This window comes from Coenobita brevimanus, chromosome 14 (assembly GCF_032717465.1).
Source record: "Coenobita brevimanus isolate Jiangsu-jjx chromosome 14, ASM3271746v2, whole genome shotgun sequence".
NCBI classification, from domain to species: Eukaryota; Metazoa; Arthropoda; class Malacostraca; order Decapoda; family Coenobitidae; genus Coenobita; species Coenobita brevimanus.
The window spans coordinates 58,566,879-58,588,790 of record NC_136967.1 but is presented as its reverse complement, the minus strand read 5'-3'; the positions used below and the strand labels follow the sequence as shown (position 1 = coordinate 58,588,790).

At 41.9% G+C, this 21,912-nt stretch overlaps 1 protein-coding gene across 1 annotated transcript in view; it reads right to left on the bottom strand.

Annotated features, from left to right (window-relative positions):
- The window catches only part of LOC145390415 (uncharacterized), a 168,205-nt gene that overhangs the window by 37,881 nt on the left and 108,412 nt on the right, over positions 1 to 21,912 (bottom strand). The window contains exons 13-14 of the mRNA XM_080265347.1: positions 6,354 to 6,482; positions 4,020 to 4,171 (exon numbers count right to left, since the gene is read on the bottom strand). Coding sequence (XP_080121473.1) covers positions 4,020 to 4,171; positions 6,354 to 6,482 — 281 coding nt within the window. The remainder of the gene's footprint in view (positions 1 to 4,019; positions 4,172 to 6,353; positions 6,483 to 21,912) is intronic.

Here is a 21,912-nt window from a genome sequence, read left to right as displayed (position 1 = left end):
GCAAACTTAGGCTGTCTGGACATGCTACTCCTCACCCTGCCATAAGGTGGGAAAGGAGGTCCATATGATGATGGATGATTACTGTACAGTATTATCAAACGACAAAGTAGACAGAGGAGGATTGTGGAAGGTTTTGCGTATGTACAGTGTAGATGGTAAGCTGCTAGGTACCACCATGAATTTTTTTGATGGTAGTGAAGCATGTGTAAGGGTAAATGGGCACCTAAGTGAATGGTTCACAACTGGTGTGGGTATGCGACAAGGTTGTGTGATGTTCCCATGGTTGTTCAATATATATATGGATGGGGTGATGAGAGAAGTAAAAAGACAAGTAATGGAGAGGGGGATGGCATTGGTTATGAAAGGTGATGGATGGAATATCTCAAATTTGTTGTATGCTGAGGATGCAGTACTACTTGCAAATACTGGACAAGAACTTGGTAGAATAGTGCAGAGCTTGATGTTTGTGAGCATTATGCCTTGAGAGTAAATGCAGAAAAAAGTAAAATGATGGTTCTTGAGAGAGAAGGTGACTTCCAAGGTGATGTTAGTGAATGGAGAGAGACTGGAATTGGTGAAAGAGTTCAAAAACCTGGGTACAGTGATGGAAAAGAGGAAAATGTGCAAAAGAGGTGGAAAGTAGAGTGATCCACGCAAGGAAAGTAGCTGATGCAATGAAGGCCTTGATATGAAACAGAGGCTTGAGTGTTGCAGCTGCATGAGGTTTACATGAAGGAATGTTAGTGCCAACTTTAACATATGGATGTGAGACTATGGTGTGGCATGAAAATGAATTGTCCAAAGTGAGAACAGTGGAGATGGGACCGCTAAGGAATGTATGTGGAGTACAAAGAGTGGATAGGATACAAAATAATGTGATTCGTGAAAGATGTGGAGTGAGGAAGTCGGTGGACACTAGAATCGAAGAGTGTACTGAGATGGTATGGTCATGTGGAGAGAATGGATAACAACAGAGTGGTGAAAAAGGTATATCTGAGTGAATTTGAAGGAGGGAGGAGGTGAGGTAGGCTAAGGAGAAGGTGGACGGATATGGTGGATGAGTGTGTGAGGAAGAGAGGTTTGGACGTTGGTGAGGCTAGGGGACTGACAAGAGATTGAGCTGGCTGGATGAATATTGTGAGGAGAAACGCATGATCAGGGATTTGGCACCCTTTTTTAACATGACAGCGTCCGGATTGACTCCATCGGATAAGTTTATACAAAGCTACAGAACATGATGAATGTTTTTGGTGTATCAGACAGAGCCAGGATTCCAGGGGCTTGAATGGTGAGTGATTCGAAGCATGGCCCATTGGATTTGGTCACATTTGGGCTGTCTGGAAGTTGCTACTCCTCATCCTGCTCTAGGGTGGGAAAGGAGGTCCGGATGATGATGATGATGATGAAAATGATCAATAATATTATTACAGTTTAAAGGCTGCAATAAATTCACCTGAACCATTCAGACTGACCATGAATGCACACAAGATTGCATCATCTCAGACTTTCTGGTGTCTTCCTGTTCAGGTGGAAAAATTTCTTGAAATTATGAACAAAAGAAATAAAAAGGTGAATATAATATTGTCATGAATGATTTTAGCAGAAAAAGAACCTTGAGATGTAACGCAAAATGAGTTATACTGTAGACCAAATTTTGGCAGAATGGAGAGGTGAGCACTTTGGTCCTGCTGTTGCTGTCTGAAATCTTTGACCACACAGATATTCAATTCAATTCAATTCAGTTTATCAGATCCTGTTCACTAAATCCTAAACATACTAAATCGTTGTCCACTAAATTGAGGTTTTACTGAATCTGATATAACACATCCTTCATCACTCCTAAAACCACCCTGTTCATCACTAACCAGACATTCTGATAATGTATACTCCTTACCTTCTCCATAATTATTCTTCCATACACCATTCCTACAACACTTAACATGCTTATCCCATGTTAATTTTTTATCTCACTTACCTGACCTAAATACGCAATGACTTTATCCGTATTCATTTTTGCATTCATTTTGGTTAACTTCACTTTTAGACAGAGGTACAATCACACAGACATTTTCTGTTCCAGTGGTACAACTCCATCCATCCACGCTTTCTGGTTACAGTACCCACAAACACTTCACTGCACTCTTTCCCGTACATTATATTACAGTAAACTCTCAATTATCCATTGTCGCAATATCTGGTCCAATGCAATATTCAGCACTGCTGGCTCAGCTCTATTAAAGCAATATCCAGTGAAATTATACAACATCCAGCACCGAAATGGGACGTAACCGACGATTCCATGCAATATCCGGCGCTGAGGTGTCAAGTGGCTCATAAACGGTACCCAACCGGCACTGTATTACTGTGCTGTATCATTATTTTGTTGTACTTTATGCTTATTTTCATCTTTTACTCATGGGAAAGTTTTTGGGATAGAGGTTCCAGACGGATAGTAATGCAATATCCGGCTCAATGACAAATATTGAGCCAATGGGGGGTACTATGCAACCAGTGTTGGGCTTGACTGAATTATGCCACATAACTGAGAGTATATTGTATTACTACATATACAAGCACACTTCCCCCCCCCCCCCCCATAATCTTGGGCACTGCATTCCTTTTTTGTGCACCAACATTCATCACTTTTTTCAAAATGGTCTTTCCGTATGACATATATTCCTATTTTGTTTGTTAACATTCTTCTCTAAATACACAATAAAGAGCTATATTGATGTGGAATTTTATCTACAACAGACATGAATGCTATGTCCTTACTAAGTTAAATAGGAATAATTTTAAAGATTCACTATTGGCATAAATGATGAGTAACATGATTACAAGAAAGCATAACTTGATATGAGTATGATAAGCACAAGACAAATACATTTCAGAATACAGTGATACAAGCAGCTACACTAAGTGCACAAGGACTACATTAGAATCCAATTCACACACAGCTGACATGAACTTACAGCTATTACTGAAAACAAGAAAACAAAAAATATCTCACCCATGATAAAAGGTGAGAGAGCAGGAAGGCAGGCAGGCAGGCAGGGAGGGAACAGACTTAGTGCACTCTGCTCACAACTGACAACATGAAGCAGACGCAGGCAGCCGTTACTTGGGCACAGGGACTCACAGTGGTCAGCAGTTGGGGTGGCCACACATGCACCACCACACTGACTCAATTTGATGCTCACTGACCATCACATTGACTTAACATATAATGAGTATGTGCTACTGAATATCAAATCTGCTGAATATGATGTATTGAAAATGGCGAAACTCATCAATGAATGAATATCTGAACACATTTATATGGTGTATATAAAAACATAAATGTGGCATTATCACATCGAGAATGTCACTGAATATACATGATAACATATTAATATGACATAAACATATCAAAGAATATGAATCAATAGAAACAAAAATGAACTGTAATCAGAAATAAAGTGAACAAGGAGATACTCAGCACAAAAGCACATACATAGCATATACAAAGCAATTAATGATCATGAGAGGTACAGAACTTGAGTCATGGGTGCTTGCACCTTTAACGCAGCAGGACAGTCATAAGTGAACACAACTCCAATATTTCACTCAGCTTCCTGAGGAAGGGTGTGACACTCATGTGTTAGTTCTAAGGCAGTTGCTCTGGGTATCCAATAGCATTATCAGTTACAAGTGCAACAAAACAGGATGCACTGTGATGACAGACATATATCACAGACAACAACAAAATCACAGCTCTGGCAGGTACATATTCAAACATTCAGCAAGCAACTTGTGCTGATTAAGATACTACTTGGCTTTAAACCTCTGTCCTCTGATGGTAGTACCAAAAGACAGGAGGCAGCTCAAGACAGGACACAGTGCTGCATAAGACAGCCTTGGCCAGGGCTGACACACCACAGCAAAGGTCAGTGGTGGGCAGGCTAGACACAGAACGGAGCACAACACAGATAGCACCAGGTATGACCATTATCGCTTGATGGGCTAGAGGAGAATCTCACCAAGCTCCTCATCTCTGCGGGGAGTTGGGGGGGCACCAGACCCTGCCCCTGTCCCTGTTACAGCCCCTGCCCCACTGCCACTGTGAGAGTGGATGGTAGATGCTTGGCTGCTGTGGCCTACACTGGTGTTGCTGCTGCTGCGACCATCATGGCTGTAACAAACAATTAAATTAATCTATACCACATCACACTAGTGTAGATACTGTTATCAACCAAACCCCATTTTCCATCAATAAATAGGGTGGGCAGGATGCAGAAGTACAGAATGGAGGGTACCAAAGCATGAAAAATATCAAGGGAGTACTCAAGGAAATAAACCATGCATCCCTCACTCATGTATGCTGTATCTGAACAATGTAATAATCAAAATAAACTAGATATCACTCTCTTCTACCACTTGCAAACACCCATATAATTTCAGGCTACAGTTAGTGAATGAAAAAGAAAATGAAAACAGGTTTTTGCAAGGTCAAAAACCCACTTTTCATTAGGGATTTTGGGGATCTTTTAATAATTTTGAGATTTTTTATGGGTCTTGTTACTTACAATTTCAGTACTTTCTCAAATGTAGCAAAAAAAAGCTAATAATCTGAATATAAAAAATTAGGGCGCTCACCATCCACTCATGATATATTTTGGCTACCAATGGTGAAATACATATACTACAATACTATAATACAATAAAAAGGTAATAATGTAATCCAATTACTGTACCACGATAAAAGGATCTTAAATGTCTCAAGATCTACATGTCTGGCAAGATTTTTTGTGAAGGGGCGCTCATCATCCACTCACTCGACGTAGTGCTGCTCTCAGGTGTCTGCCCTCTCCTCTCCTCCTTCCTTGTTTCCTTCCTTCGTCTTCTGTCTTTCTTTACTTCTTTCTTTCCTCTTCCTTCTGCCTACGGGTGACTTTACACTCCCTCTTCTGTCTTTCTGTCCTTCATTCTTTCCTCTTCCTTCGGCCTAAGGGTGACTCTACACTGAGTGACAAGCCAAATGGTTTCCTGTACACCATAAAACTATTTACTGCGCTGGGTGGTAACCATTTAACCAAATTATGGCACCTGGTGGTTTAGTGGGTAATTAAGGAGCTCTAATCGAACTGAGCCTGTGTAGGTTTATATCCAAGGGGTGGTTGGGGTTTATTGCTCATGTAATGCCACTCAGGGATGAGTGAGGCTGGTCACTCTCATCTTAAATGTCAGGACCAATTTCTAGCCCCAGGCTCCTACGCTCCTCATGGGGCAACACTGGATTGGATGATGGATGGATAGATGGATCAAACCACAAAGATGTGAAACTTTAACATCTACAGCAATATCATTACTGTATTACAAACACTAAATATCGGAAACTTGAGTTACACATCCAGTGTGTCATATTTGCAGCCTTCCTTCATCATTAATAGGCTAAGCACTGTGGGAAATGAACCCTCAGTTGTTAAAACTATCTTCATCTCCTGCCTCGGCCTACTGGTGACAAGGAGCTTCAGCAGCTCTGGTTTGCTAAAAACTTGGAATGTAAATTTGCAATGTATGGTGAGTTTTTGTTTTCTATGTTATTCTTCTGATGCTTCTCTCATTTTAGGCATTATCCTCCTATTCACTGTCTGACTAGTTTGGTCAAAGAACTAAGCTCCTTTTCAAGGAATCTCAAGTAGAGCTCAGAAGTATTCAAAGAAACAATATATTCCACTGGGAAGGACATCTCCACTGCTTGGACTGAAACTGTGTCTCCTGAGAAACACCATTTCTCACATTCTTGCTACATCACGCCAGGTTAGAACTGAAAAGATTTAACACCAGTTTATGTGAAAACTTTTTTATATACAAGATCTGCTTCACCTGGAAGAGACTCCCATGGATGATGATTACAGCACTACAGTAGAGCAGTTTAAAAGGAACTTCAACAGGTCTTTGAGACTCTAACTTGTCCTAGTAACTTTCTCTATCTTGTACACAACCATACCAGCTTGAATAGCTATATTGGGCTCTAGGCAGGTACAGTAAATTTTTTGTTTGTGTGTGTGGGGGGGTGGGGGGGGGGTTAGGTCATTAAAGGGTAATGGGATCCTGTTTCAAAACTTACTTTGCATATAGCAACCTTTTCAGCCATGAGACATCTTTCCCAGCCTCAATGAAATCACCCTGTGTTAGTCAAACTTAATCAAGAAAAAATTTCCTTGGGCTAAATGGGCTAATAAGCATTACTTCATTCATCCATCCATCATCCAATCCTACGCTGCCCCATGAGAAGCGTAGGAGCACGAGGCTAGGCAGTTGGTCCTAACATTTAAGATGAGAGTGAAGCAATGTGACAAAATATGCAGTACCTCTTTGCTGCTGCAAGGGTGTTTCTGACGAGGGCCTTCTGATACAGGGCTTCCTTCTCCTCCACACGACGCTGTAGAACTCGGATCATGGCATCTCGCTCAGCAATATGGCTTTCCAGCTCACGATTCCTGGGTGTTATCATTAATTAGCTCACTATACTCTAAGAAAATCACTTTTCTTTTATTCTCACAGATGGTAAGGGTATCCTTAAGCTCAATAATAAGGCAGAATTTAAAATAAAATATCCATACAGCTGCCCCCTGCTTTTGAATTTAATTAGGACAAAGTTGGTTTGTAACTCAAAAACTCTTCATCAAAATCCCCAAATACCTGTATGTTCAAACCACTGGTGATCAATACAAGTAGACTCTGAAATATCATTGTTATACCAATTGTTCCAACTTGATCATCAGTCCCATTGACAGTCTTAATATGTACAGTCCAGTTCAGTACTGTACTGTATATGGTATTCTGCAGAATGCACTGAAAAACACAGCTTAGTAAATGCTTCTTTTAGGAAGTGTGCATCTCCAAAAGCTTGTAACTCAGAAGTCTGTAAGCAGGGCAACAAGCGTATAAGGCCCTGTCCTCTAAAGGGTTACTGAAGGTGAAAAAATAAGAGAAAAGAAACATTAAGAGGTACTGTAAACCTTTGGTGAATAATACAACTAGTACTGTACTGTACTGAGCTCATGAAACTGCTCAGCTCATCCTATCATATTTTGGTAACTAACAGGTTTTTTGCTCAGTCAAAAACCCATTTTTCACTCACAGCAAATGAATTTGTAGGCACCCTTAGAAAGAAGGCTCACAGTCATCTTATGACACCACCCTGTTGCTTTAACCTTTCTGTACCAGGTTCAGTACATAGTACATTCTGGCTGATTTAGCACACCATAGTAGGTTCAGTAAATGCACATTCTACTTTTTTGTGGCACAATCGGAGGTCTGGCACATTTAAATTTGGGCAACACATATATCCTTTGTATCCCGTTGTGTCCAGGGATGTGAGCCAGATGAGTCAAGCTGCCAGCTGCTAAGTACCTGTTCACCTCTCAAACTCTCTAACCCCACAGTGTCATTGAGGTTTAAATAAGTGAAATATGGCAAGTGTTTCACAATCTGGGTAACGTACTGCTTGAGTGGCAAGTGTAATGATGAAAGTATCTCACAAGTAATTATAAAATGTAGAAACACAATGATGAAACGGGTGAATTTAACTGAAGTAATGTAGTGTTCTGGAGATGCAGATGCAAGGGATGTGATTTTTTTCTTCTAACAATACTGTGATGATGATATATTTCTTCCACTACACAATACTGTAAAATAAGGAAATAATGCTGACAATAAGTATGAAATATATACAGTACAAAAAATAGTATAAAGAAAATATTGCTTTGTAATATACGTTTAGTTTCGTTTTGTTTTTAAAGGCTCCAACATGCTTGCATGTGTCGGCCTTGGTCACCTAATGGCGGCTCTCCACGCTGCACGATCCATTGCAGCCTCCCTGTTCAGTCCCTTAACCCTAAGGTCACACTTAATGACCTCGTCCCATGTCTTTCTCGGTCTACCCCTCATAACCCCACCCCCAATATTAACACTTCTCACCTTCCTCACCCAATTATCATCCCTCATCCTCTCCACATGTCCAAACCAACTCAATCTACCTCTCCTCATCACAACACCAATACACTCCAGTCCCATCCTACCTCTCAACTCTTCCATTGTAAACCCAGCCCCTCCAGGCCTTGGACACACTGCACATTCACCTAATCATTGTCATTTCTGTACGTCTGAGCCGGCGAATATCTTCCTCCTTCATTGGCCAGGTCTCACTGCCATACAGCATTACACTCCTAACACATGCTGCATACAAAGACCCCTTAGCACACAGGGAGAGCCCTCTCAATGTCAGGAGAGGCAAGAGCTCCCTGAACTTCTTCCAACCACTTCTCACCCTAGCCACAGAGCTAGCTCCAGCCCCACCTCCAGCATACAACATGTCTCCCAAATAACAAAACTCTTCCACACACTCAAGAGATTCACCAGCAAATTCAATCCTTTCACGTCTGACAATCTCCACCTGCTCACCCCAGCATGCCGTACACATAAAATCAGCATTATCTCGCAGTCTACCTCTGATACCACTACATCTCTTATGCACCCATTTATCACACACACCACACAAGATGGAATTACTTCCCACGCCCTTGTGGCAAACTGCACATGGCCACTCTCCCTCATCTTTGACAGTACCGCCACCAAACCTAGATATCATCACTTTTGTTTTATCTGCATTTACCCTTAAACCCTTTTGCCCCATACCATCTCTCCACTTACTAAACCTTTCCTCCGCCTCCCTTTCATTCTCTGCAATCAATACCAAATCATCAGCATACATCAACTCCCATGGGAGTCCGTTTCTAAAGTCACGTGAAAGGGCTTCAAGTACCATGATAAACAACATGGGACTCAAGACTGACCCCTGATGCACAACAACATTCATGGAAAACTCATCACTCAAATCTCCATTCACTCTCACCTGGGTGTGAGCACCCACATACATGGCCATAACCACCCTAACCAGCCACTCCTCCAAGCCAAGCTTTCTCATTGCCCACTTCACCACCTCTCTAGGGACTCTGTCACAGGCCTTTTCCAAATCAACAAAAACAAAATAAAGATCCCTTCTCCTACCAATATATTTTTCCTGAAGCTGTCGAACAATGAATGTGGCATCAGTGATCCCCCTACCTGGCATAAACCCAAACTGCATCTCATCAATATTCTCTCTTTCTCTAATCATACCTTCTAAAACTCTCTCCATTACCTTCATTATCTGATCTAAAAGCTTTATACCTCTATAATATCCTCTTTCCAGGGCATCACCCTTCCCTTTATACACATTTACAATTACACTCTTCAGCCAATCATCTGGGACAACACACTCATAAATAATCCTATTTATCAGGTCAGTGACTAAACTCACTCCTATATCACCTGAGGCCTTCAACATTTCGGCAGTCAACCCAGACACACCTGCTGCCTTCTCCACCCTCATCCTGCCTATTGCCTCACTCACAGTAGCAGTATCAATCAAAGGCCAAGGACCAGACACTAGATCTGCTGGCTCCAAACCTTCCCTGTCCCAGTCAAACTCCTCATTCAACAACCGGTTATAATGCACTCTCCATGCATCTTTAATATCCTCACTGTTCACCACTACCCTTCCTTCATTATTCTTCACACACTGCTCACCTATGATATCCCGATTATCCCTCTTCACCTGACCTGCCACCCTAAATATATTTTTTCTTTCCCCATGATTTAGCTTATCAAGTAATTGTCTCTGTGACTCAGAATATATATATACAGCTACCGCAAATTCACTTAAGACCTCCCCCCACAAGGTACTAAAAAACACAGAAATCATAGTATATCACAATGTTTGTTCATGAAATGTCATTCATTAATAAGAAATCATGTTTCCTTTGTTTTTCAGGACCAGTTGGATGCGTTTTGGCATGAAATCACTTAGATCTCTAAAGGAATCTAAGGACATTTCTTTGCACCAAACATTTGTCAGTTCAGTTTTGAGGTTGTCCAGATTGGGTATCTTCTTCTCTGCCGTGATTTTCTTCATCTTTGCCCAGCAGTTCTCTATCAGATTTAGATCCGGACTGTTGCCAGGCCAGTCGAGGACCTCAATCTGATTATCTTGAAGCCTTTCAGTACTTGAATGTACCAGCCACCATTCATCATCAAGTTCTTAGGAAGAAAGCAGAGGCCTCCCCTTCCCATCTCACCTGAGAAACACCCTCATACCACTACTGATTGTGGGTGCTTAACAGTTGGCACCGTGTAAGCAGGGTCATATCAACTATCAACTATGGGAGGCAGGGTGACAAACCTTGGCATAACATCCCTGGAACACTTGAAATGTGCTTTCATCAGATAACATAACTTTTCTCTACTCATCCAATGTCCAGTGTGCATACTTCTTGGCAAACTGAATGTGCTGCTTCTTCATGCGATCAGTGAGAAGCGGTTTCTTGGCTACAGTGCAGCTTGGCAAACCCAGCTCCTTCTGCAAGAGCTGTAGGATAGTTCGAATTGAGACGTCTTGTATTTACTTACCTAATTGTATTTACCTAACTGATATGCAGGAAATGAGCTAAGCTCGTGGGGTCCCGTCTCTGTCTCTCAGTAAGTCAAATTTAGCTTTAAACTCTTAAGTTTTTAGACTGGACGATCTCTTTCTCCAGGCTATTCCAAAGGTCTATACAACTATAAGGAATGCGTTCTCTTCAATTCTGTTGCTGTCAGTCGAGGATTCTTGATTACTTCCCCCTTCAGAAATGTATCTGTTCCTCTGGAAGTCGTCCTCTTCTTTTCACTGCCACGCTTGTGCTCTGGTACGACATCAGGTAGCAGGCCATGCGCAAGAATCTTCATGACGGTCGACTTTGCACATCCACTACGTTCAAAAACCGTGTTGACAGGGACATTATCCTGCCTCCATGCAATGATACAGACCCTCTCATCCCTTGAGCAGGATTGTCCAGGCATGGCAACTCGACTCTAGGAAAATAACAGGGCAAACAGTAATGCATACGAAAAAAGAGGGAGGTGCAAGCTCAGAGTGACGGGAACATATACTCCCACTACCGTTTCTGGGCCCAAGGGGACTACTTCGAAGGCGACAGTGAGAACTAGGAAGCTAGGTAACTTATTTTCCTACAATATTCAAATTACTGGAACTTTTGGGTGGCACCTCGGGTATACAGTCACCGTTCGCATAACGTGGGAATATTGTAACATGAAGCTCCTGCTTCATGAAAATTCCGTATTACAGGGCCATATGTTAACGTTAGAAGGTTTCATGGCACCCAAGCCAGCTTCAAGTTCATCTTTTGGGGCAATTTTCCACTTTTTTTTTTTTTTCCAGAACATTTACCTACCTAATAAAGACTTCATTACATACAAACACTACAGGATTCCCCACCTTGAATGGAAGAGGTTGTGGCTTTGCTAGGAGGAGGTGGAGTGGAGTTCCATGGCCAAAAAAAAGAACAAAGATCACACAGAGCACATGAGCAGCCAGACCAAGGGAAGAGGGTAGGCTCAACTGAGGCAGGAATGCTCAGTGGACCGTGACGACTTCCTGCACAAACACATGACAGCCATACGTCAATGGCTGATGCAACCCGCGCTATTACTGTCACTGGCTGCGCTATGTCTTTTCCCACCACATTATGACCCAAATTTTCCGCATTTTGACTGTTTGAAGTATAATTTGGGGCCTCTGGTTGTGTTACATCTAACGTAACAGCGTAGTGCAGTTTTCAAAAAAATGGCCAGCTTCCTCCACCCGCATTGCCTATCATTATAACCATTTTTTGGCCTCAAATTTTGCCTTCCGCATTATATGAGTTTCGCACACAACGAGCACACGTTGTGACTGTATGAATATATATACATATATATATATATGTATATATATATATATATATATATATATATATATATATATATATATATATATATATATAGATATATATATATATGTATATATATATATATATATATATATATATATATATATATATATATACATACAGTACAATCCCAGCTATCCGGTATCCAGACAAACGGAATACTCAGAAAAACGGGAAAATTCAAGGGCTGGTAAAAATGTCAGTAAATTATAACTGTGCGCCAATTTGAATGGACCGCCAAACCACCGTTTGATCGTGTCACGCGAGGCTGGGTGAAGTCAGACAAAGCGAGGTGAAGGCATTTCCGGCTAATGTTAATCCCTAGCAAATCCTCTTAACCACCCTTCCTCTCCCCCTGTTTCCCCTACTTGAATTCAGTCATCCTCCACACCCTCCAAAAACTACCAGTCTGCTTTTTGCCACCAGAGAGTAAACAAGCTCTCTTGCTATTGTGTTTCTCTGATAGACGGTAATCTGTACACTCCAAAATGCCTAAAGCGCAAACTAAACGTAAGCGTATCGTGTTTACCTTGAAACAGAAGCTGGACATAAGCAACAGACTTGAAAAAGGCCAACATTATAAAACATTAATGGCTGAATATAAATGTTAATAGGAATGAAAGTTTACTTTGTTGGAAGAAAAATAAATAAATAATATGCCTGCATTTCATACGTACATCATTTATTTTATTTTCTGCAAAACAGCTGAGTGGCGGGTGAGGGGAGGAGTGATGGAGGTCAGGTGGGGAAGAAGAAGAACAGTCGGGGTCAGAAACGTAAACAAACTCACGTGGGGGGACAGGTGTCGTGATAATTCTACAGTGCAGTCTTAACACATCATCAGTTCACTAATAAATGTTCAAGCTTTTACTTCTTTATTTTATTTTTCAATTTTTATGAGTACAGTACATATAATGAATACAATAATTCGGTAAACAATGGACTGGTGCAATTTGCAGTACTGCAAATTGCTAGACATTGCAGGCACGGGCGTTTAAGACCATGGTGTGTGTTTACAAGGCAGTTTTTCAGGCGGAATCTCTTAGTGTAACCCCTAATGTGACTGGTGAGTACCTGAACTGTATTTACTGCTGTGATAGCCTTTGTATAGAATTGACTTGAAAATCAGAAATACGGGAATAATCTGTAACCAGGAAGGTAAATTCCCCAAGCCACCCGGTTAACTGGAATTGTATTGTGTATATATATATATATATATATATATATATATATATATATATATATATATATATATATATATATATATATATATATATATATATATATATATATATATATATATATATATATATATATATATATATATATATATATATATATATATATATATATATATATTTATATATATATATATACATATATATATATATATATATATATATATATATATATATATATATATATATATATCATCATTCATCATCATCATCATCCAGACCTCTTTTCCCACCCAAGGGCAGGGTGAGGAGTAGCAATGTCCAGACAGCCCAAAATTGCCCAATCCAATGGGCCACGCTTCCAATCACTCATCATTCATGCCCCCGGAATCCTGGCTCTATCGTATACGCCAAAAACATTCACCACGTTCCGTAGCTTCACATATCATATCCGACAGAGTCAATCCAGACGCTGCCATGTTAAAAAAGGGAGCCAAAAATCCCTGATCATGCACATCTCCTCACAAAATTCATCCAGCCTGCTCGATCTCCTGTCACTTCCCTAGCCTCACCGACTTCCGAACCTCTCTTCCTCACATATTCATCCACCATATCTCTCCACCTTCTCCTTGGCCTACTTCGCCTCCTCTCTCCTTCGAATTCGCTCAGACATACCTTCTTCACCACTCTATTGTTATCCATTCTCTCCACATGACCATACTATCTCAGTACACTTTCTTCAATTCTGGTGTCCACCAACTTCCTCACTCCACATCTTTCACGAATCACATTATTTCGTATCCTATCCATCCTCTGTACTCCACATACGTTCCTCAGCAGTCCCATCTCCACTGCTCTTACTCTTGACTTTTCATTTTCATGCCACACCATAGTCTCACATCCATATGTTACAGTTGGCACTAACACTCCTTCATGTAAGCCTCGTGCAGCTGCAACACTCAAGCCTCTGCTTCTTATCAAGGCCTTCATTGCACCAGCTACTTTTCTTCCTTGTGTCACTCTACTTTCAACTTCTTTTGCACATTTTCCTCTCTTTTCTATCACTGTACCCAGGTATTTGAACTCTCTCACCAATTCCAGTCTCTCTCCATTCACTGTTACATTGCACTGGGAGTCACCTTCTCTCTCAATAACCATCACTTTACTCTTTTCTACATTTACTCTCAAGGAACGACGCTTACAGACATCAGCAAAACTCTGCACGAGCCTACCAAGTTCTTGTCCGGTACTTGCAAGCAGTACTGCATCATCAGCATACAACAAATTTGAGATATTCCATCCATCACCATTCATTACCAATGCCATCCCTCTCTCCATTACTCGTGTTTTCACTTCTCTCATCATCCCATCAGTCGAGCAGGGCAGTACTCCCGAGGTGGATGGAAAGCTGATGACAGGGAGTGCTGGAGCTCCCGTTTCATCAGCCCTCAGGACTAGTTCCTGACCATCCCCCTTTGCTGAACTTTTTCAGTGTCTCAGTTACACAGAGAGTAGGCCAGCATGCTCTCCAGTACAAATTTCTCTATCTATCTTCACCAAACTACATGCACAGTACACACTACACTTCCTATTCAAAATTTACCAAAATGGCGTCAATTCACCCAGCCTCGGAGTCCCCAGGGGGGGGGACCATAAATGCCCCCGCCATCTGCCCCTCTCCCGGTGACGACTCGAGGTGCCTGGAACCACTGTCTGACTCTCTTCTTCTTCATTTCTGCAACATTCGCGGCCTTTCATCTAACTTTCGCTCTGTTGAGCACCACCTCTCCTCCTCTAAACCTCACCTTCTTTTTCTAACGGAGACTCAGCTGTCTGAGGCAACTGACAGCAAACCCTTTTCTGTATCCTCCTACTTTCTCTATACTCATTTCAAAGCCAAAGTGGCTGTTGTGTATACATATGCAACGACTTATCTTGCTCTCGTGTTCCTGAACTTGATTCTTCTGAATTCTCCACTCTCTGGCTTCGGCTTTCCTGTCATTCTCTGACTAAATATATCTGTGCTGTTTACTTATCCCCTAATTCTACTGACTATCAAAAATTCTTCGACTATCTTACTTCTACAATGGAACACATTCTGTCCATTTCTCCTTTCTCTGAAATCTCCATTCTTGGAGATTTCAATGTTCACCACCACCTTTGGCTCTCCTCTCCTTTCACGGATCCACCTGGTGAACAAGCCTACATCTTTTCTATCCTTAATGACCTAGAGCAGCTTGTACAGCACCCTACCCGTATCCCTGACCGCCTTGGAGAGAGCTCCAACATACTTGACCTCTTCCTCACAACTAATCCTTCTGCTTACTCTGTTAATCTTTTCTCTCCGTTGGGCTCCTCCGATCACAACCTTATTACCTTAACCTGTCCTATCGCTCCAGTACGGCCTGTGGACCCTCCAGGGAAACGTCGTCTCTGGCATTTTGGAGCTGCGGACTGGGAGGCCCTCAGGCAGTACTTCTTTGATTTTCCCTGGAATGATTATTGCTTCCATGGCCGTGAGCCATCTGAGTGTGCCTTGCGCATTACGGAGGTTATTCTCTCGGGCATGGAAGCATACATTCCTTTCTCATATCCTTTGACTAACGCAAGAAAGCCTTGGTTTAATCACGCTTGTTCTAATGCTGTCCGCAACAAGGAGAAGGCCTACAAAAGGTACCGGAGCCAACCCACCCCTGAATCACATCATCTTTACGTTTCTGCCCGGAATCGTGCTAAGTCTGTTCTTCGCTCTACTAAAAATAATTTCATCCATACTAAATGCTCTCAACTCTCCAACTCGAATTCTTCCCGCTCCTTCTGGCACCTTGCCAAAAATCTTTCTAACAACTTTACCTCATCATCCTTCCCTCCTCTTTTCTACTCTGATGGTTCTGTAGCTATTTCTTCTACTGATAAAGCAGATCTCTTCGCACAGACTTTCTCCTCCAATTCCACCTTAGACGATTCCGGTGCTGTTCCTCCATCACTTCCCCCCTCTGACTTCCTCATGGCTGACATTAAAATTTCTTCAGTTGATGTACTTTCTGCCATTACTGGCCTCAGTACTAACAAGGCATATGGGCCTGATGGGGTCCCTCCTGTTGTTCTCAAAAACTGTGCTTCTGTGCTTACACCCTGCCTAGGCAAACTATTTCGCCTTTGTCTGTCAACTTGTACCTTTCCTTCTTGCTGGAAGTTTGCTCTCATTCAGCCAGTCCCAAAGAAGGGTGACCACTCCCAACCCTCCAACTATCATCCAATTGCTTTAACGTCCTGCATTTCAAAAGTTTTCGAGTCAATTCTTAATAAAAAAATTTTAAGGCATCTTTCCTATCACAACCTTCTTTCCGATCGTCAGTATGGGTTCCGTCAGGGACGCTCCACTGGCGATCTTCTCACCTACCTTTCAGACTCCTGGTCATCCTCCTTTCGGGACTTTGGCGAAAGCTTTGCCATTGCACTTGACATCTCAAAGGCTTTCGATCGAGTCTGGCATAAATCTTTAATTTCCAAACTGCCCTCCTACGGTTTCTATCCTTCTATCTGTACCTTCATCGCTAGCTTCCTTTCTGGTCGTTCTATAGCTGCTGTCGTAGACGGCCATCGTTCTTCTCCTAGATCTATCAACAGTGGTGTTCCTCAGGGCTCTGTCCTATCACCAACTCTCTTCCTTTTATTCATCAATGATCTTCTAAGCTGTACATCTAACCCTATCCACTCATACGCTGATGACTCCACCCTTCACCTTTCCATTCGGTTCCTGCAACGCCCATCTCAACAGTTACTTCAAGAAACAAGGGATGAGGCTGTGGCACACCTAATGTCTGACTTGGCTCATATCTCTGACTGGGGTAAAAATAATATGGTTGTCTTTAATGCTTCTAAGACTCAGTTCTTACACCTATCAACCCGACAAACTCTTCCACAGGTATACCCACTAATGTTTAATAATATTCAGATTAATCCTGCATCATCCTTGAACATGCTTGGGGTTTCATTTACTCGGGACTTATCTTGGAAAGATCATATCACATCTCTTGTAAAATCTGCTTCCAAGAGATTGGGTGTGCTAAGCCGACTCCGCTCTTTCTTTACCCCTGCACAATTGTTGACTCTATACAGGGGTTTTATCCGCCCCTGTGTGGAGTACAACTCTCATGTGTGGGGAGGCTCCCCACATACAGCTCTTCTCAATAGGGTGGAGTCAAAGGCTTTTTGTCTCATTAACTCTCCTCCTCTTACTGACTCCCTTCAACCTCTGTCTCTTCGCCGCACTGTTGCATCTTTATCTCTTTTCTATCGCTACTTTAATGGTCACTGCTCCTCTGAACTGTCTGCTTGCATTCCTCCACCTCTACGACGGGCGCGTAGCACCCGTCTGGCAGCAAACTCTCATCCCTTTTCTGTCCAACTCTCTAATGCAAGAGTTAACCGTTACTCCCAGTCTTTCATTCATGCAACAGGTCAGCTCTGGAACTGTCTCCCTCTGTCTGTATTTCCTCCTGCCTATGATCTCCAGTCTTTCAAACGCAGTGTGTCCAGGCATCTCAAAATGATCGGATCTTGAATTTGGCTCCCTATTGTATTTTGTTTTTCTCTTGGAGGGAACTGTTGCTGCGGGCTCATGCCCTTTGGTTCCTTCTTCCTCGCATTAAAAAAAAAAAAAAAAAAAAAATATATACATTGAACAACCATGGGGACATCACACAACCTTGTCGCACGCCTACACTGATTGTGAACCATTCACTTAGATGCCCATTAACCCTGACACATACTCCACTACCATCATAAAAACTCCTGATGGCACCTAACAGCTTACCCTCTACACCGTACATGCGCAAAACTTTCCACAATCCTTCTCTGTCCACTTTGTCATATGCTTTTTCCAGATCCATGAATGCCATAAACACCTTATGGTCCTTCTCACAAGCCTTCTCTACTATCTGTCTCACTGCAAATATTTGGTCCACACATCCTCTGCCACTCCTAAAGCCACCCTGTTCATCACTCACTAGGACTTCTGATATCTCTCTTACTTTCTCTATAATAATTCTTCAATATACCTTCCCTACCACACTCAGTAAGCTTATGCCACGATAATTCTTGCACTCACTTCGTTCACCTTTATTTTTGTACAGGGGTACAATCACAGCCTTTTTCCACTCTGCAGGCACAGTTTCACTCATCCATGCCTTCTTACATATCTCCAACAAGCACTTCATTCCATTCTCTCCACAACATTTAAGCATCTCTGCATACACCTCATCAAACCCAGCAGCTTTCCCATTTTTCTGCCGCTTCACAGCACTCTTCACCTGTGCAAGTGTCACGTCTCCTGGCACTGCATTCCTTCTCTGCACACCCTCAAAACCAATCATGTTTACAGCTGCTCTGCTCTCTCTATCCCCATTCATCAGGCTTTCAAAATATTCTTTCCATCTGGTCCTTACTTCATCTCCATGGGTTAATAATCTACCACCTGCATCCTTCACACCATCCCATTTCCTACCGCTTTCACTTCTACATTTCCGCACCTCTTTCCAGAATAACTTTCTATTTTCAGAGTAGTTCACATTCATTTTTCTTCCTAGATCGTCATTTACCTCCTTCTTTTTCCTCTTCACTAGTCTTTTTACGTGCTTCTTGCTCTCAACATATTCAGTTCTTATTTCAACTGAACCCCTATCCTGTAACCACTTTAGCCACTTCTTCCTCTTTTCCTCCACCGCTCTCTTTACCTCCTCATCCCACCATGCCGTACCTTTCTTCTCTGTTGTTACTCTTGCCACACCACATACTGCTTTAGCATTCCTAACTAAGCAATCCCTATATGCATTCCACAGTCTGTCCAGATCCGTTTCATTCCAATTCTGTAATTCTAACTCGTCCTCTACTTTGGTCCCGTATTCATCTGCCATTTCTTTGATCCTCAGCTTCTCAACTCTCAGTCTTTCTCCCTGACTGCTTCTCTCTCTCCTGATCCACCTTACTCCTTTCAGCTTGATCTTGCATACCACAATCATATGATCTGACAGACCTCCACATCGTCCTCTCACAGCCCTCGTATCAGCAACCATTCCCATCATCAACCTCTCTACGAGCACGTAAGCAATCAGGCTTCTTTCAACACGATCCCCGTTCCCTCTATACCATGTATATTTATGTGCATCTCTGTGTTTGAAATACGAGTTACAAATGCACAGCCTCCTCTTCTTACACATATCCTTTAGTCTCTTCCCATTATCATTTTCTCCTCGTACTCCATAGCAACCCATTATGTCATCCTCAGGACCAGTGCCTACTCTTCCATTCTTATCCCCCATCACAATCACTTTATAACTCCCGGGCATTTCTCCCACTACTTCACCCAGCTTATCCCAAAACCTGTCTTTCTCTCTCTCACTCCTGTCCTTACATGGTGCATATGCTACAATGACTGCCACTTTCACCTTCTCAAACTTGAACTTGACATACATACATCTCGAGCTAACGCATTTGTAGTCTCTCATTCCACTCTGCCACACCTCATTCATCAACAAAGCAACTCCTTCCTTGCAACTTCCTCGCCCATTCATTCCCGATCTTACACATTTCGCACATTCCCACTCCTCCACTTTGCACCCTTTCATCTTCGTTTCGCACACTGCCATCACAGCGTATCTCGCACTCTTGAACACATTCACCACTTCCACCCTCTTGCTCTCCTCATTCACACCTCTCACATTCCACTAGATATATATATATATATATATATATATATATATATATACAGTAATCCCTCAATTTATGCGAGGGTTCTGTTCCCAGACCCTTCGCGTACGTGGTAAATTCGCGTATACGTTCTGCGCATGTGTGCACGTAATTACGCATGTGTATTAAGTGTAATACATCTGAATAATTCTGTTTATGCACTACATACACCAAATAAACTAGCATAAAGTATGAAAAACAACAAAAATGTAAGAAATTTAACACTTACTGAAAGCTGACATGCACAAGCATAGGTGGAGACACTTTACCACAGTCTGGTGCATTAGCCCTCACTGCCTCCTGTGTGCTACGTTCTGCCTTCTTTATTGTACGAACAGTTGACTCATTCACCCCAAACATACGGTTCTGAGACAATTCGCTGTCAAAACATCGACGATTCCCCGTCAAGACAATTCGCACCCTGGACGATTCCTCCTCATTCTATAAATATACTTATTACTGATTAATTAATACTTTAATAACTAACTTTGAGGGGGATTTTCTAACTCATATAAGTAAAAAACGCGTGTACTTGCTAAATAAACTGGTATGTAACTTAATGATCGGGAATCGTCCTGACGGCGAAAAGTCCTGATGGGGAATTGTCTTGTTATTGTTGTGACGGTGAACTGACTTGACGGCAAATTGTCCTGAAACCAAACATACGACCAACAACACTCGCCGACATTCCTTCCCTAAGTTCGTCTAACATTTTAACACTCTCTGTCAGCAACATCACTTTACGAGCCCGCTTTGGTGTGTTACCTCATGCATCATTAGCACTACGCATACGCCCCATGTTGGCAAACAGGGCAAGCAATCACTGGAAGGCAGAAAAATATGCCACAAATAACGATTCACAAGTCACACACAGTTCGACCGTCGGATTCAAACTGACTGTGTGGTGCGAGGTAGACAGACCTCCCACCCATGCACACACACACACACACACACACACACACACACACACACACACACACACACACACATGCAAACACACATGTGCACACACACACACACACAGGAAACTAGGGGGGATGGTTGTGAAAGATCAGAAGTTGAGGAAGTGGTACCGACAGAGAGTGGGAGAGAAGAGGGTATTAATAATGTCAAAAATAATTTGAAGGTGATATATACTTATGTTGATGGTTTCATATCGACAAGGATCGAAATTAATGATTTCTTGAGAGAACATGAACCTGATGTCATGTGCTTTGTAGAGACCAAATTAAGAGAAGATATTGATGTTCATTTGGGAGATGGTAAATACAAACTGTGGAGAAAACACAGAATTGAAAAAAAGGGAGGAGGAGTGATGATAGCAGTGAAGAACAACATAAATGTAGATACTGTGGAAATGGGAGAAGGCAGGGCTGAAGTGATATATATGAAATTAGAAACTGGAGAGAATGTTAAGGAAGATATGGCGGTAGTGTATGTTCCCCCAAAGACGAGAGCATGGAAGGATGACGAATACCATGAGATGTTGTCAGATATGGCTAGCTACTTGCAAAAAATAATTGAGAAAAGCAATAATATAATTTTGGTGGGTGACTTTAATTGAAAAGAGGTGAACTGGGTGGAATGGTACTCGGGAGGCGGCGAGGATTCGTGGGGCACTATGTTATTAAATATAATAATGAATAATGTGATGACGCAATGGGTCAAAGAAGAGACACGGTTTCGAGGTGAGGACACACCAGCAAAGGTTAGATTTACTGTTCACTAAAGAACCCGATGTAATAGAATCATTGGAATATCTCTGTCCTTTGGGAAAATGTGATCACGTGGTCATTGAGTTCCAGATGTTAATAGGAAACGTCGAGCCAAGAGACGAGCTTCATAGACAGGGAAGATACAACTTTGGGAAAGCAAATTTTACAGGATTGAGAAACTTTTTTGAAAATGCGGATTGGAGAAAATTCAGAGAAACAAGAGAGATACAGAGGAAGTGGGATATCTTTCTAGACCTCTATAATTTGGGAGTGGAAAAATTTGTACCAAGAGTAAGAGGGAAAGAAAACAGGAAAAAGAAGTGGTTTAATAGAAGGTGTATGACAGCAAAAAAAGAGAGAGATAAGGCGTGGAACAACTGGAGAAAGAGAGGTAACGACAGAACAAAGGAAGAA